Below are 15,562 nucleotides of genomic sequence, written 5' to 3' on the forward strand. Positions count from 1 at the left end.
CTTTACTTGCTTTATTTTCTCTTTAGCTCATCTTAATCACTATCTAACTTTACTTTTCTTTTTATATTGTTTATTGTCTGTTTTCTGTGTTAGAATGTACGATACTGATTTTTGTTTGTTTTGTTCATTGGTTTATACCGAGCACCAAGAACAGTGCTTAAGACAGTATGTATGCAAACATCTGAGTTAATTAATAAAATTAAAATAATACCAAAACTTTTCAAGTAGTGACAATGCCAAAATAAATTTATGTATGATGATACTTTATTTTTTATCTATTATATGAATATGCATGAACTAAGAATTTGAAGGGAGGAAATAAAGATCTTCTAATTGGAATTAGAATTAACTTCATCCATTCCCATTTAAAAAATGGGAACATGTAGTGAGTTACCAAAAACCAAAAACAATGATGTTTAAGAGCATGAATGTATTTTGATACAATACTGGAATTTTTATTTTTGATATTTCTTTACTCTTAGATTTATTGTTTGTATGAGTATGCATTCTTAAAGTTATTGAAATTAAATTCAAAGTAACCAATGTATACATTTCTTTTTTTTACATGGTGGCCTGGTTTGAAAAATCCAAGAAAATTATTCTGAGTCAAGGAAATTCAAAAGATGAAGCCGTTATAAATATGATAGAAGATTTATTTGATCTTTTGATGGTAACAGTTACATTGATTCACCAATGTTACAAAGCATGTGCTTATTTAAAAACAATTTGTGTCGTATATGCCCCAAGCCTAAAAGTCACTAACAGATTGGTTAGTGCGTTTATCCTGATTAATTAATTAGTTACTACATAAAAGTTAAATAATTATGTGGTGAGTTCAAGTGTAATCTGTCATTTTAGTATTATTTTATAATGTAAGGTAGTTTATATTTTATAAGACAGTAAATTTTAACTTAAATATTATTCACTTTCTTTTTAGGTCATACATGACACTGATGATGAAGGTATAATAAACATTTTATTTCTGTTGAAACAATAATTTTCTGTTAGCATTTTGCTGTAATTTTGCAATTCTCATAGTATTGTTCTAATATTAGGAATTTCTTATCTAATTGAGGGATTGACAAACTTTCTGTAAAGGGTCAGACAGTCAATATGTTAGGCTTGTGGGCCAAGAAAAAAATGAGGGTATTATGTAGGTACTTATATAATAAGAAAGAAAACAAATTTCCACAAGTGTTTTATTGATGCAATTCAAAATATGATGATAATTGAGTACAGTGTTTTTGTAATACAGGACTACTTATGAGAATTAGCACTCTTTTTTGAGGCAAGGACATTTCAATTAAAGTTAGTGTTTGCTGTTATAAAACTTGGTTGCAGTCATTTGTTCATGCTTATCTGTAATAAGTTGTTATGTACATTGCATTAGAAAATGTCTTTTCATGCAGATAATGCCTAATACAGGTATCAGTTCATGAGCTCGATTTTTAACAGCATATTCATCACTTGTAAAGCATTTATAGGATTATATTAGACTTTTTTCTTAATATTTGCCTATTAGAATGTTATTGCATTGCAGATTAATCACTTTCAGTTGAAGGTTAGGTGGAAGCTCCTCAATTGCACAGTTAAACGGATTTTGAAATATGGAAATTTCCTTTGCACTTACATTAACCATGCAAAAATCCTTCTGGATCTGTAGTCGGGGCTTGGAAAAAATATATCCCCTATGCATTTTTGTGGGAATGGAGATGTCACTTCTCTTAGCTTTTGACAGCCCAGGAAATGTATAAAACAGCTAGACATTGCCTGTGATTCAGATAACTTTAGTTTCATTGACATGACTTTACTCAAGTGTAAGTTTCTCATATAAGCACTATTTTGCCTTGTACCTTGGGGTTAAATTTACCAAGAAACTATCAATTCTGCAGCCCAAGCTAATTACCAAAGCCTTTCAGTAGTCACTGATGATAGCTAAGTTCATAAGAATGAATGAAATTCACCTGAGACTACTGGTTCAATAAAACATGATAGATTCAAATGTTTCCATGGAGTACCTGCTGATGAATAATACAGCCATACAAAAAGGGGCTGTGGATTTGGGTTGTAGGCTGTAGTTTGTCAATCCTTGATCTAATGAAACAAAATTTTCAATAGTACACTGAGAATACAGAAGATGTTACAACTCATCATTTCACTTGTGCTTGGCAGTGCCCTGTGCCAAACAATTCTAGTTAGCTTATCTCTGTGTTGGCTGAGGAAGAATTACTTAGGATTGATAGCTGGTGAATTGTTCATAAATAAAGGAACAGCTGTTTGCTGCCTTCAAAGCCAAAATGTTTTTAAAGATCAATTGCTGTCTATTTCAGTTGTAGTTAATGCTACATTTTCATTGGTTTCTTTGAAATTAACATAACAATTAAATCTAAGTTCTTAAGTTTTTAGAGGAAAAAACAGTTCTAAAAAGCACCAATGATTATAAAGTGATCCAGTTGTTTCTTTTTTAAGTAAATCACTATCTTTTCACCTGATTCAGTGATTTTTTTTCTTTTAATATATTCACTTTGTAAAGTACATTTTCTATTGCAATGTTGCCATTATTTAAAATTATTTTTGAAATTTGCATCATGAATTAGCTTGTGGCAAATTCCTTTGAATATATTTAGTATTAATAAAGCCTTGTCTTTGAGAGAATAGGGTCAAATTTTAGAAATAGGTCAAGATAGTTAGAGCTTCATACAGTTGAGAGGTTAACTTAATGGCTACTATGGAATTTTCGAGGTATGACTATAAATTACTGAGGCCAATTTTTGTAAAAACCTCACAGTAGAAGTTTCTAGTTTTGAATTGTATTTATTTCATCCAAGAAAGTAATACTGCTTTATATGCCTAAAAGGAGACGCTGGATCTGTGGTTATTCCTTTGCCAGGGAGTTGAGATCGGTTACATCTGTTTAATGGTGTTTTTTCAAAGTTTTACGTAGCTAGTTCTTGGCAGAACCAGGACTGAATTTCATGCTTCCTGGTACCCAGGCCAATCAGTGAGCCCTCTTCTGAACTGAACTAGTACATCCTTCCCAGTAACTTATATAAGAAAAAATTGTCATTTAAATGAGTTTAAAATATACATTTGTCAATAATTTAACACTTTTATTCAGGTAAAAGGCAAATAGTGGAAAGTTTCGTACCTCGAATTTGTGCCCTGGTTATTGACTCAAGAGTGACTATTTGTATTCAGCAGGAGGTAAAGTCATTTTTTAGATTTTCTATTAAAACCGAAAAATAAGAAAGTGATGAAAATTTGGTAGCAATTCATCAAATTAAATAATTATTTTATCTTGTCACTAAATTATCATGTAGTGTATTTCTATTGTCTTAACAGTTTATTGTCTGACATGATGAATGTATTACCTAAATATTTACTGAAAATTCATAACCATGTATACATATAGCTCATATGAAAATAAACGATTCCATTTAGCTATTAGGAGTTCTTGAGTATTTAAATGCTAAAAACAACCTGTATTAGTGTATATATGTGTGTACATGTATATAACTATAAGAACAGATATTAATAGGGTAATATTTTTTGGTTCCTTAGTTCTTATAATAGAGTAATAATAATAAACACATGTCATGCTGCAAAGAGTATACCTGCTACAAGTATATGAATCATAGTATATTCTATTTTTGATACCTGTGTTTTATGTTTTCTTGTAGTATTTTTGACTTTATATTCTTTATCCTTCTCCATGCCCTACATAAAATGCTGTGATTAAGAAAAAATAAGCTTCTAAGTTTATCTCTATTTAATGTTTCACTGAATATATACAGTTAATGAATTATCTTTTTTTTCTTTTCCAGACTCTAAAAAAAATGAATGCTATGCTTGACAAAATGCCTCAAGATGCTGGAAAAATACTCTGTAACCAAGAAATGTTAATTCTCATGTAATAATTTGTACTATATTGCTTTAATTAATTCAAGTCAGGAACTAAAAGGATGTTTTATAAGGCAAATAAGGCAACCATGAATTGCATTAATAATTAAAACTGATAAACTATTGTAGGTTTCTAGTATCATTTATGCATATGTTTTCTACCAAAGTCTGTGATACTAGCCGATTGTAAACTGTAGTGAAGTTTTTTTTTCCCTCAAACATATGGCATTTCTATTTTATTGATACTAGTCTAGTATATAATTTTTTTTTTTTGATTCACAGGAGTAGTATGGGAGAAAGGATTTTAGATGCTGGAGGTAAGTATGTTTTTTCAAAATGTTTGTATTTGAAATTATCCAAATTTATTAATATTATAGAATATAATAACATTGTAGTGTAGTGTGATTATATGAAGGAATTATAAACTGTCCATGCACAATCAAGAAATTTTTAATTACTTTAAGAAGTAATTAAAGGATCAATATCTGTGGGACTAAAATAGTAATTATGATAATAGGAGATGTCAAATATAATTTGTGTCTAATGGTAGGTTTGTGAATAATAACTCAATTTTCCAATAGATTTGAGTTCCTTTTGCTAAGAAATTTCTCAAATGTATTTTATGAAATTAGGAGATTTAATATTCTTGTGATTGATATATTTGTGAACAATGTTTTTATTAAAAGAACTCCAATTTTCTTTCCTAAGTTTCATAAGAAAAAATTTTGATGTAGTGATTTACACATAGAATAAACCACTGGTTTAAAGTACTTTAGAATAACTGTAAACATCATGCTATGCAAAAGGAAAGCAAAGATTACCTGTGATTTGTAGATTTTGAGTGAGTTACTTTGCAGTTGACAACTTTTATAATAATGGAATGGCAGAATCTTTGAACATTTAGGAGTTTCTTTTAACTATCCTTAGAATTTTTTTTACTCCTTGCTTCTATTAGTAAACTTGCTTTGTGACTTGGGCTGTATTCTTTCCTGTAATGATAAGATATCTCTAATCTATATGAAGAAAATGGCAAAAGATGAGTAAATTACACTAACATGTTCCTTATTTCTCTTGCTTGTTCTAATACCTTATAAAATATATTGACTTTTGTAAACCCTTAATTTTCATAATTTGAAATAATACATTCACTTTTTTTTTTTTTTTAAAGATTATGACCTACAAGTAGGTATCATAGAAGCTTTATGTAGAATGACCACGGAAAAACAAAGGCAAGAACTGGCGTGTCAGTGGTTTTCAATGGATTTTATTGCTAATGCATTTAAAGAAATTAAAGACTCTGAATTTGAAACAGTAAGTAGTATAAAAATAACAAATTAATTAAGTTTTTTTTAATTACTACGTTTTTTAAAAGCTCTCTCTTTTTTTAAATTAGGATTGTAGGATATTTCTTAACCTCGTAAATGGCATGCTTGGCGATAAGAGAAGGTAAACTTAATATAGAATACAACCATTAAATTATAAAGAAATAGAGCTAAAGAGAGAGCACACACTGGTAGGCTGAAATAATCCTCCACTGTCTTATTTTGCTTTATACTTTTTAGAAGAAAAAATACATTTTTATGTTAATAACTTTGTATAAAATTGGTTTACTGCATTTCAGAATTATATATACATTATTATAAATTTAGTATTTAAGGAAAAATAAAAATCTAGGTATAAATATTACTTGAGCTACCTCCTTCATCTAAATTCTGGAATAAAAATATATGGCCAACATAAATCATCTTCTTTTATATTTAACATACTGTAAAGATACTCTCTCTGAGACTATTTAGGCTCAGGAATGGTCATGGAAGGATGGGTAATGTAAAGTTTTATCACTTTTGACAGTGACAGAACAGAATTTTTATAGTACAGTGCCTGGCACCTTATAGATGCTCAGGACACGTTGGATTAATGAGTTCACATTTACTTTACCTACTAAGGAAAGATAGGATGAGGGTTAAGTGCAAGGAGACATACTATTTGAATTTGAATAATAGGTTTCCTTCTGCCTATTCTAATGTTGGACAAGTTATTTGACCTTACTTGCCTTGTTATAAATTAAGAATACTAGTAATACCTACCCTCATATGTTTGTTATGAGGATTAAATGAGATGGTTATATACTAAGTACTTATCATAGTATCTGGCCAAAAAAGTATTCAATGAATTCACCCATTTTTATCAGAATTATTATTCATTTCTACTCCTCTTTTCCCATCTAATCCTATGGGAATTTCCATTATATTAGTAGTATAAGCTAAATTAGGGATCTCTGCTCGTAGTCGAACACACAAAACGTAATTTGGTACAGTCGCTTTAGTCACAATGGTAGGTTGAATAGTATCCTCGAAATAATGTATTTCTTTTAGAAACAAATTTCTGTTAAGCTCTTACTTTAAAAAGTAATAAAGAAGGAAATAAGATTTTATTTAAATTGTTATCACTACTGCCTGATTTCCTTTTGATCCTAGGGATGATTCGTATAGCTAGTCAAGATACTGTGGAGGCTTACTTTTTCCTGTAACTCAAACTACTTTTTATTTTAGGGTCTTTACATTCCCTTGTTTATCAGCATTTCTTGATAAACATGAGGTAAGTTTTAAATTTAATATATGTTGTTTTAGTTGTTAGATGAATTTAGGTGCAAGGATCAAGTGAATAACAGGTTACAAATTGACAAGAACATTAACGATAGTCATAATTAGATCACAGATACAGCTGATCTAGTATTTTGTACCTAAGTGATAGTTTATAAAATGGCCTGTTTGTAGCCAGGAAAAGTGAAATATAAAGGTTGTACTTCAAAATTTTCTTGGATTTCCTTAGTCACACCCATTATTGTTTATTGTTCATGAATATATGAAAACATTTTAACATTTATTTATACTTAGAATATTTGTGATTTCTTGGAGCTAGCTGATTTCTGTGTAAAATGTTAAGCAGCATTTATTTTGATTCTTTCTAAATTAATTTAAGTGCTGTGCTTGTCTGTTCTTTATCTTCCCTTCCCTTCCTTCCAGCTGTATTCTTATTTAAAAAAACTCAGCCATGAATATAACATCGTGATTTTCTGTTGTCACTTTAAAGGCATAGTATAGTCTAATTTTATATGTTTATTTTATTAGCTGCAAATACCATCAGATGAGAAACTTGAGGAATTTTGGATAGATTTTAATCTTGGGAGCCAGACTCTATCATTCTACATTGCTGGAGATAATGATGTAAGCTTTATTCCCTCTGTACCATTTTATATGTATGTATATGTATATATAAAATGTTATAATTCAGTTTAAGAATATGGATTTCTTTGTGTATTTATTTTCTAGCTATTTTAATAGATTTCAGTGTTCTGGTAGTTTTGATTAGCATGGTAACCTGTCAAGCTAATTAGAAATGAAAATGATTTCTGATGTTTTATTACAACAGAAAAAATGGTGAAATTTCATATAAGCTTTTCGGAAATAAATTACATGTCAATGACATAAAATTTAACATTCACATGAATAAAGTGAATTGAATCTAAAAAAGACAACAGTCAGTCAAATACAGAGGCACTTCGTTAAAAATAACATCAGTAGATAATGACAAATGGTCTTAACTTACTCATTCATAGACTATTCTGTTTGAAAATAGTAAGGGATTGATTCTTATGGTAGTATTTAGAAGTAAATTTTAGTTCTTTTCTTTCTGTGCTGTATTGTAACTATATTTAAACTCTCCAACCAATGGTTGGTATATTTTCTATTGAATTTTTTTTTAACCTAAGGAAAATTCTTGAGCCACTGTCCAAATAGCTACCATTTACTCTTTGGTTCATTGGCATACTTCTAGCTCAAACTGTATAGTCAGTTTGCCAAGATCTTTGTAAGAATTGGTCTGCATTTACTAATCTAATTGTGGCTGCTGATAACATAATGAGGCTTTAGTCTTTTTGGTCTGCCTCTTGTAAAATATTGCTTTTTGTTCCAGGTAAGCTCTTAATAGATGGACATTAACCAAATGCCTCTTCGGATTTCCACATATCTTTTATTTCTTATTATTTTAGAGTACTTTCTTAGAATGTTTAATTAAAATTGAATTCCAAATACTAGGACTACTTCTTGAAGGCATTGACAGTTTTCAATAGTGTATTTCTTCCTGCAGCGTTTGTAGAAGTATTTTTAACTGGATTTTCTTCAGGAACTGGACTTTTATTTTGGGAGAAGAGGATAGAATAGGATTGATATGGTTCCTGACTTCACTCACTTGGTCTAATGGATGATTCAGATAAGAAAATAAATAATTGTAGTATTATACTTGATAGGGATAGTATAGAATGCATTTATAAGTATAAAATGCATTTATTATTATTAAATGCCTCCTACATTCCAGACACTGATCCTGGATGCTGGGAGATTCTTCTTCCCATGGAAGTATTTAAACTCCTCTCTCTTCTGGGTTTCTATAGCAGCAGTACTCTCCTGAAAGCCATTCTCCCATGTTTAAAACCCTTCCTTTGTCTATTTAACATGGTATACAAGGGCCTTTATGACCTGCCCTCTGGCTATTTCTCTGATAATCTCAGACCATTCTCTATACTTACTATGTTCTAGCCACATTCATTTTTTTTCTTTTCCTTTAGCACAGATCATACTCATTTTAGGTCTTTGTATTTGCTGGTTCTTCTGCCTAGAAACCTCCAGATCTTTGCATCTTAGTTGCTTCCCTTTTAGATTTCACCATAAATATTGTCTCCTTACAGAGGTATTATCTGGCAACTCAACCTAAATTAGCCACCCAGCCATATTATATCACATTGTCTTGTTTTATTTCTTTTGCAGTGGTTATTACTATGTAAAATCCATCTGTTTGTCTGTTGATTTTTGTCTGTTCTCCCCCCACCCCACCACATAACTTAAGATTCATTAAATCAGGGACCTGTCTTTCTTACTTATAGCTATTCAAGGGCTTATATTTATTTTAAGAATGAATAAATAGAATACTCAAAGAACTGAAAGATACATGGTATGGTTAGTGCATCGAGTTCAAAGGAGATTGGAAAGAAATAAGGCAGCGTGGAGCCAAAAAGTATCACATTCATATAAAAGATACTCCTGATGGGGAGAATGCATTAAGAAGGGAAAAGACCAGAGGCAGTTAGGAGACTTTCCTGATAATCCAGGTGAGAGAAATCACAGTGGCACAGTTTTGGAAAGTGACAGTGGGATGGATGGAAACGGATGGATTCCATACAAACTTGAGAGGAGGTAGAACTGAGCAGACTTGGTGATTTGTTGTAGCAAAAAGAGGAAAGATTAATAAAACTTGGGTAATTGGATGGTTGGGGATGCTGTCAGGAGGATAAGTTTTGTAGGGGGAAGAGCATGAGGTCAACTTTGAACGTTTTGATTTGGAAGTGCTTGTGGGATATTCAACCGAAAATATCTTGTAGGTAGTTGGATATATTGGTCGGAAGTTCAGGAGAGAGAACTACGCCATACGTGGAGATTTAGAAGCTGTCTGTATATAGATGGTAAATAAAACATGGGATCTAATGAGTGTCAATAGAACTGTGAAGAACACAAATTTGTATAGGATAGGTAGAAGAGACTCTAGCCTGAAGGATGAACCAGCCAAAAAAAGAAGAAATTAAAATAATGTCATAGAAGGCAAAGGAAGGGTGTTTTTATGAGAAGAAATGATCAACACAAATGTTAAATAAAATAACTAGTGATCCATGAAAGAGCAGTTTCACTGAAGTGATGAGGATTTAGGCATTCCTGGAAAGCTGAAGTATTTGTAAAGGAAGTAAAGACAACAAGTGAAGGGAAAAAGAACACAGTAGCTACAGTGAGTTGTGGATTCAGGGAGCGGTTTTTGTTAGGTACTATTTTTAAGGATAAGAGCTTTTTAAAATTGATGGTTGGGGTGACAGGTTGAATACAAAATTGAGGTCAAGATGAAGAGAATGTAATGGGGGAGATTAGGGAGTGAGGGTGAGACAAATGGGCACAATATATTGGTAACTACTGAAGCTGGGTAAGGGCATATTTTGGATTTGTTATACTATGATTCCCATTTAAAAATAATCTGTTTGAAAATTTATATAATGTAGACTTAAAAAAAAAAAAGGAAGCCGTTGAGCCAGGTGCCTCCATATATGAGGAAAAGCCAGTTTGAAGTTAGTAGATGATAACAACCAGTAGGTATGTATGCCAGCTGGCATGTGCAGCAAAGGAGCAGGGTTTTTGTTTGTTTGTTTTTGTTTTACATACAGAGAAATATGCAGCTGCTCAAAGCACAGGGGAGAGAGTGGGATACCAACCTTTCCTCATGTGGTTTAAGGTCTGGGAGAACTAGCATCTTAACTGGAAATGGCTGTAATTACAACAGTAGTGGTGCCCTCCGAGTATAGACTGGTTTCAATTAAGGCAAATAAGTGCAGGAATTTAGGAAAGAGATTGAGAATTTAGGGCAATTTCCATAGAAGGAGTGGTTCTTAAATAGGGAAAGAATTGGATCTACTTTCCTCATAAGATTATTGGAAGATTTTAGGATCCCATCTTTTAGGAATAGTTCTGATTTTTACTGTGACTTTTTTGTGTGAATTCATATTCTTTTATTCATTTATACAAAGTTTCAGTGAAACTACTTGGAAGGGGAAAACATTTTAGGTTATTATTCACGTGCATTCAATGTTTGACTCTAAAGACAATGAATGAGCGAGAATGGGAGGATGATTATGATTTCACAAAACATTTCAAAGGAAGAAATGACAGGATTTGGTAATATTTTTTAAAGGATATCCTCCATATTAATTGTCATTCTTTTTTTGATCAAGAATAGGAAGCCATAAAAGTAGTCAATACTATCATTTCCTTCTAAGAGTAAATAAGTAGATTAAATATGACAAGTATAATGTATTCTACAATTTATGGAGCAAGAACTGTGTTATATCAGCTGATTACTTAATGATACTAAGTAAAAAAACTTTATTATTTGTATAACTTAAAATGGTGTTTAAAGAAGCTTTAAAACAGAAATAAATTGTTATTTATAATTAAATATAAAATTTTAAATTTAAGGATCATCCGTGGGAAGCAGTCACTGTGCCTGAGGAAAAAGTACAAATATACAGCATTGAAGGTATTAAAACTTGTTTTCTATAATTATTTTCTTGATTCTTATCACATGGAGTAGAAGTTGCATACTCTATAGAAAAACAGAATAGACTAATGAAAGCAAAATTAACATTTTAACATGTCATGTACATAAATTTGATAGTTCAATACCATCAAAATCTCTGACCCCACATTTCCCCCAGTATCCTGTTTACTTCCTTCTCTATCTAGCCTAAAACCCCTGATCAACCCCTTTGTCAGTATGTCCAAGGCTCTTGCACTCTCATCCTCTTTATTTGATTAGATTGAAACAACTAGTTTCTCCACTCTTAAAACTGGAGTTGCATAACACTGCTGGATGAAAATCACACAACTTGGCAGACTGGTACTACTACAAATTCATGTATCAAGACATATTTTAGTTATTTCAATGGGCATGTAGTGGTATCTCACGATAGTTTTTATTTGTATTTTCCTAATAACCAGTGGTGTTGAGCACTTTTCCATGTGCTTAATGGTCATTCATACGTATTTTTGTGAATTACCTGTTTAAATATTTCATCCACTTTTTTACTGCATTTTTTTTATTATTATTTGAGTTCTTGTACATCCTGGATACTAATCTTTTGACAGATACATATTGTTCTTAGGAGTGTTTTCTCCCAGTTTGCATCTTGCTTATTCGTTTTCTCAGTGGTGTCTAATAGGCCGAAGTTTTTAAATTTGAAGTCCACATGATCAGTTTTTTCTTTCATGGTTATTGTATTGTGTGACCTAAGAAATTTTGCCTACTACCAGGTCACAAAGATGTTCTCCTGTTTTTCTATAAAAACCTTTATAGTTTCAGCTTTTATGTTTAGGATTAATGATCCATCTCAAGTTAATATTTGGTTATGGTGTCATAAAGGAGTTTAGGTTCATTTTTTCATATAGATATAGAGTTATTCCAAGACTATTTGATGAAAAGGTTTTCCTTTCCCCACTGGATTTCATCGCTTCCCTTGTTGAAAATCAGATGACAGGTATAAGTGCAGTTCTTGCTGCTGTAGTCCATTCCACTGATCTGTTTGCTGTTCCCTGTGCCAGTACCACATTGTTTTAATTACTGTAGATTTATAGTGAGTCTTAAAGTCAGGTAGTGTAGTTTTCTAACATTGTGGGTTTTTTCAAGACTGTTTTGGAAATTCTAGACCTTTTGGATTTCTGTATACATTTTAGAATTGGCTTCTCACTTGCTCCAAAAAGCCTGCTAGAATTATGATTGGGATTGTAGTTTGTTGTGTGCAGAAATAACACTGTAACAATAGTAAGTATTTCAATTAATGAACATGGTATATCTTTCCACTTACTTAGGTATTTAATTTCTCTCAATAATGTTTTATAGTTTTCAGCATAGAAGTCTTACACATCCTTTGATGAACTTATTACCAAGTCTTCAATCTTTCCTTATATGATTGTAAATAGAACTGATTTTTAATTTCATTTTCCAGGTATTTTCTACTGGTATATAAAAATACAATTGAATTTGAAATACTTACCTTATATCCTATAATCTAGCCAAAATCACTATTTAGTTCTAGTACTTTTAGAGTAGAGTCCTGAGTATATGTTAAATAATCAGTCATGGTATCTGCAAATAGAGATATGGTTTTATGTCTGTCTGTCTGATCCTTATGCCCTTCTTTAACTAAGTTCCTTCTTTTCTTCTTTCTTTCCTTCTTCCCTTCTTTTCTGCCTTTCTCCCTTCCTTCCTTTATTTCTCTTTCCCTCCTTTTATTTTCTCTATTCTTTCCTCCCTCCCTTCCTTTATTCCTCTCTTTGCCTGATTACAATGGCTAAAATTTCCAGTACAATATTAAATAGAAGTAGTAAAAGTGGTCATCTTTGCCTGCTTTTCATGATTTTTTGCTTAGGGAAGAACACTGATATTTGATCACAAAGGATGATGTTGGATGAAGGTTTTTTGTAGATACTTTTCATCACATTGAGGAAGTGGATGAAATCCTTATACATGTAAACACACATGAATCATCATCACAATCAAGCTAATAAACATGTTCATCACCCAGAAATGTTCTTTAGGCTCCTTTTAATCTATTCATCTCTCCCCATCCCCAGGCAATCACTAATGTTTTCTCTACTTTGGATAAGGTTACATTTTCTAGAATTTATATAAACGGAAAAATACAGCATATAGTAATTTTTGACTGGCTATTTTCTTTCAGTATTGTACCTGTCTTTCTAGGAAAATATATATAAATAGGTAGAGATACATATTTTTTAGATTCAGTATGATTATGTTTATTAGTAGTTTATTCCTTTTCATTGCTACATGGTGTTCCATTGTGTGGATATACTTGAATTTACTTATCCATTCACCCGTTGATGGGTATTTGAAATGTTCTAAGTTTTTAGGTATTAAAAAATGCTGCTGTGAATATTCATGTATAATTCTCTGTGTGGATAAATACTAAGGAGTACAGTGGCTGTGCCATACCTTAGCTGTGTGTACCTTTTCCAGGAACTTCCAAACTGTTGTCCAAAATGGTAAACCATTTTACTTTTCAGCCACCAGTGTGTAAGAGTTCCATTTGTTCCACATCCTTGCCAACAAGTCATGTGGTCAGTCTTACCTATCTTACTGCACTGCCTAGAACCTTCAGTACAGTGTTGAACAGAAGTAATGGGAGCAGAAGACATCTTTGCCTAGTTTCTAATGTTGGGTGGGGGGGGGGATGCAGTCATTTTTTTCAACATGAAGTATTTATGGTGACAGTTTTTCATGTATGCCCTCTGTCAGATTGAGGAAATGCTCTTTTATTTGTGATATGTGGCTGAGATCCATGATCATAAAGAATTAAGGGTTTGGGGAAATGCTTTTCCTACATCTGTTATAATGGTATATGGTTTTTCTCATTTAGATTCTTAATAGAAATACATTGATTTTCAAGTGTTATATCAACTTTACCTTCTTGGGATAAACCCCACTTGGTTGTGATATATTATTCTTTTATCATTGGAATTGACTTGCAAAATTTAGTTAGAAATTTGGTATTTCATGTTCTATAAGGTCTATGGTTTTCTTGTAATGTCTCTCTCTTTTTTTTTTTAAGTTTCAGAATCAGGGTATTGTTAGCCTCATAGAATGAATGGGCAAGTATTTCACAGTCTTCAGTTTTCTCTAAGACTATGTGTGGAGTTGGTATTGTTTCTCCTGTAAGTAATTGGTAGTATTTACCAATGAAGAAGTCTGGGCTTGCACTTTTACTTTTGTTTGCTGAAGGCTCTTAACTACAAATTCAGTTTATTTATTAGATAAAGTATTTTTCAGGTTATCTATTTTTTTCCTTGAGTAGACTTTGATAATTTGTGTCTTTCAAGTACTCTATTTCATCTGTGTCATCAAATTTATTGGAATAAATTGGTTTATAATGGTCTCTTACGTTTTTACTGTCTGTAGATTCTGTAGTGATGACTGCTCTATCCCTGCTGATACTGATTACTTTTGCTTTTCTTCCTAATCAGTCTGGTGAGATGGATATCAGTTTTATTGATATTCTCAAAGAACCAGCCTTTGGTTTTGTTGATTTTTCTCTGTTACTGTTTTTCTATTTTCAATTTAATTGATCTATGCTCTTATATCTATTATTTTTTTCCCTCTGCTTACTTTAGTTTTAATTTGCTTTTGTGTTTTGAGCATCTCGGGATGGAAGCTGATCTGAGACCTTTTTTTCTTTTCTAATATGCCTTTTAATGCTTTAAATTCTCCCCGTAAGTACTTTCTTAGCAGCATTCTACAAATCACAATGTGTTCCGTTAACATTTTTATTAATTTGATTCTTTTAAAATTTCTGTTTTGATTTTTTTTCCTTGACCCATAGGTTTATTTAAAAATGTTTTATTTAGTTTCTGTATACTTGGGATTTTAGGGGTATCGTCCTGTTATTTATTGATTTCTAACTTAATTTCATTGTTACCAGAGTATACTTTGTATGATTTGAGAATCCTTTTAGACATATTGACACTTATTTTATAACCCAGAATATGGTCTGTCTTGGTAAATGGTCTGTGTGCTATTGAGAAGAATGTGTATTCCGCTGTTGTTTGGTGGACAGTTGGGTTGGTAGTGTCATTTGAGTCTTATTTATCATCATTGATTGTCTACCTGCTTATTCTATCAATTATTAAGGGAGAGATTTGAAGTCACCACTATAAATTTGATTTTTTCCCTATTATTTCAGTTCTATCACTTTTTTGCTTCAGGTTTTTGTATTTCTACTATTAGTTGTGTAAACATTTAATGGTGTTATCTTTTCTTCGTAAGTTGACCCCTTTATCATTATGAATGATTCTATTTTTCCTATGGTAATATTCTTTACTCTGTAATCTACTTTGTGTAATATGAACATAACCTCTTCAGGTTTCTGTTGGCTACTTATAGCATGGCATATCTTTTCCTTTATTTTTAACTCATTTGTGTCTGTATATTTAAAGTGGATTTCTAGTAGGCATCATATACTGGGTGCTGTTTTTTAAATGTAATTTGACAATCTCTG

The 15,562-nt window shown here is 31.5% G+C and overlaps 1 protein-coding gene across 5 annotated transcripts in view; it reads left to right on the forward strand.

The window, feature by feature from the left end:
• SYCP2 (synaptonemal complex protein 2) overlaps positions 1-15,562 on the forward strand; it is a 69,388-nt gene that overhangs the window by 14,193 nt on the left and 39,633 nt on the right. For 4 of the 5 annotated variants that reach the window (XR_004130837.2, XM_031433534.2, XM_031433532.2 and 1 more), the window contains exons 5-14: positions 566-670; positions 938-962; positions 3,119-3,204; positions 3,825-3,910; positions 4,183-4,217; positions 5,069-5,211; positions 5,294-5,346; positions 6,453-6,498; positions 7,032-7,127; positions 10,971-11,031. Coding sequence is in view for 4 of the 5 variants with exons in the window: in XM_031433534.2 (XP_031289394.2) it covers positions 566-670; positions 938-962; positions 3,119-3,204; positions 3,825-3,910; positions 4,183-4,217; positions 5,069-5,211; positions 5,294-5,346; positions 6,453-6,498; positions 7,032-7,127; positions 10,971-11,031 (736 nt within the window). In the remaining variant the exon portion in view is untranslated. Of the gene's footprint in view, positions 1-565; positions 671-937; positions 963-3,118; positions 3,205-3,824; positions 3,911-4,182; positions 4,218-5,068; positions 5,212-5,293; positions 5,347-6,452; positions 6,499-7,031; positions 7,128-10,970; positions 11,032-15,562 lie in introns of those variants that run through there. The other variant, XM_064496953.1, reaches the window with a different exon arrangement.

Source organism: Camelus dromedarius, chromosome 18 (assembly GCF_036321535.1).
Source record: "Camelus dromedarius isolate mCamDro1 chromosome 18, mCamDro1.pat, whole genome shotgun sequence".
Classification (NCBI taxonomy): domain Eukaryota; kingdom Metazoa; phylum Chordata; class Mammalia; order Artiodactyla; family Camelidae; genus Camelus; species Camelus dromedarius.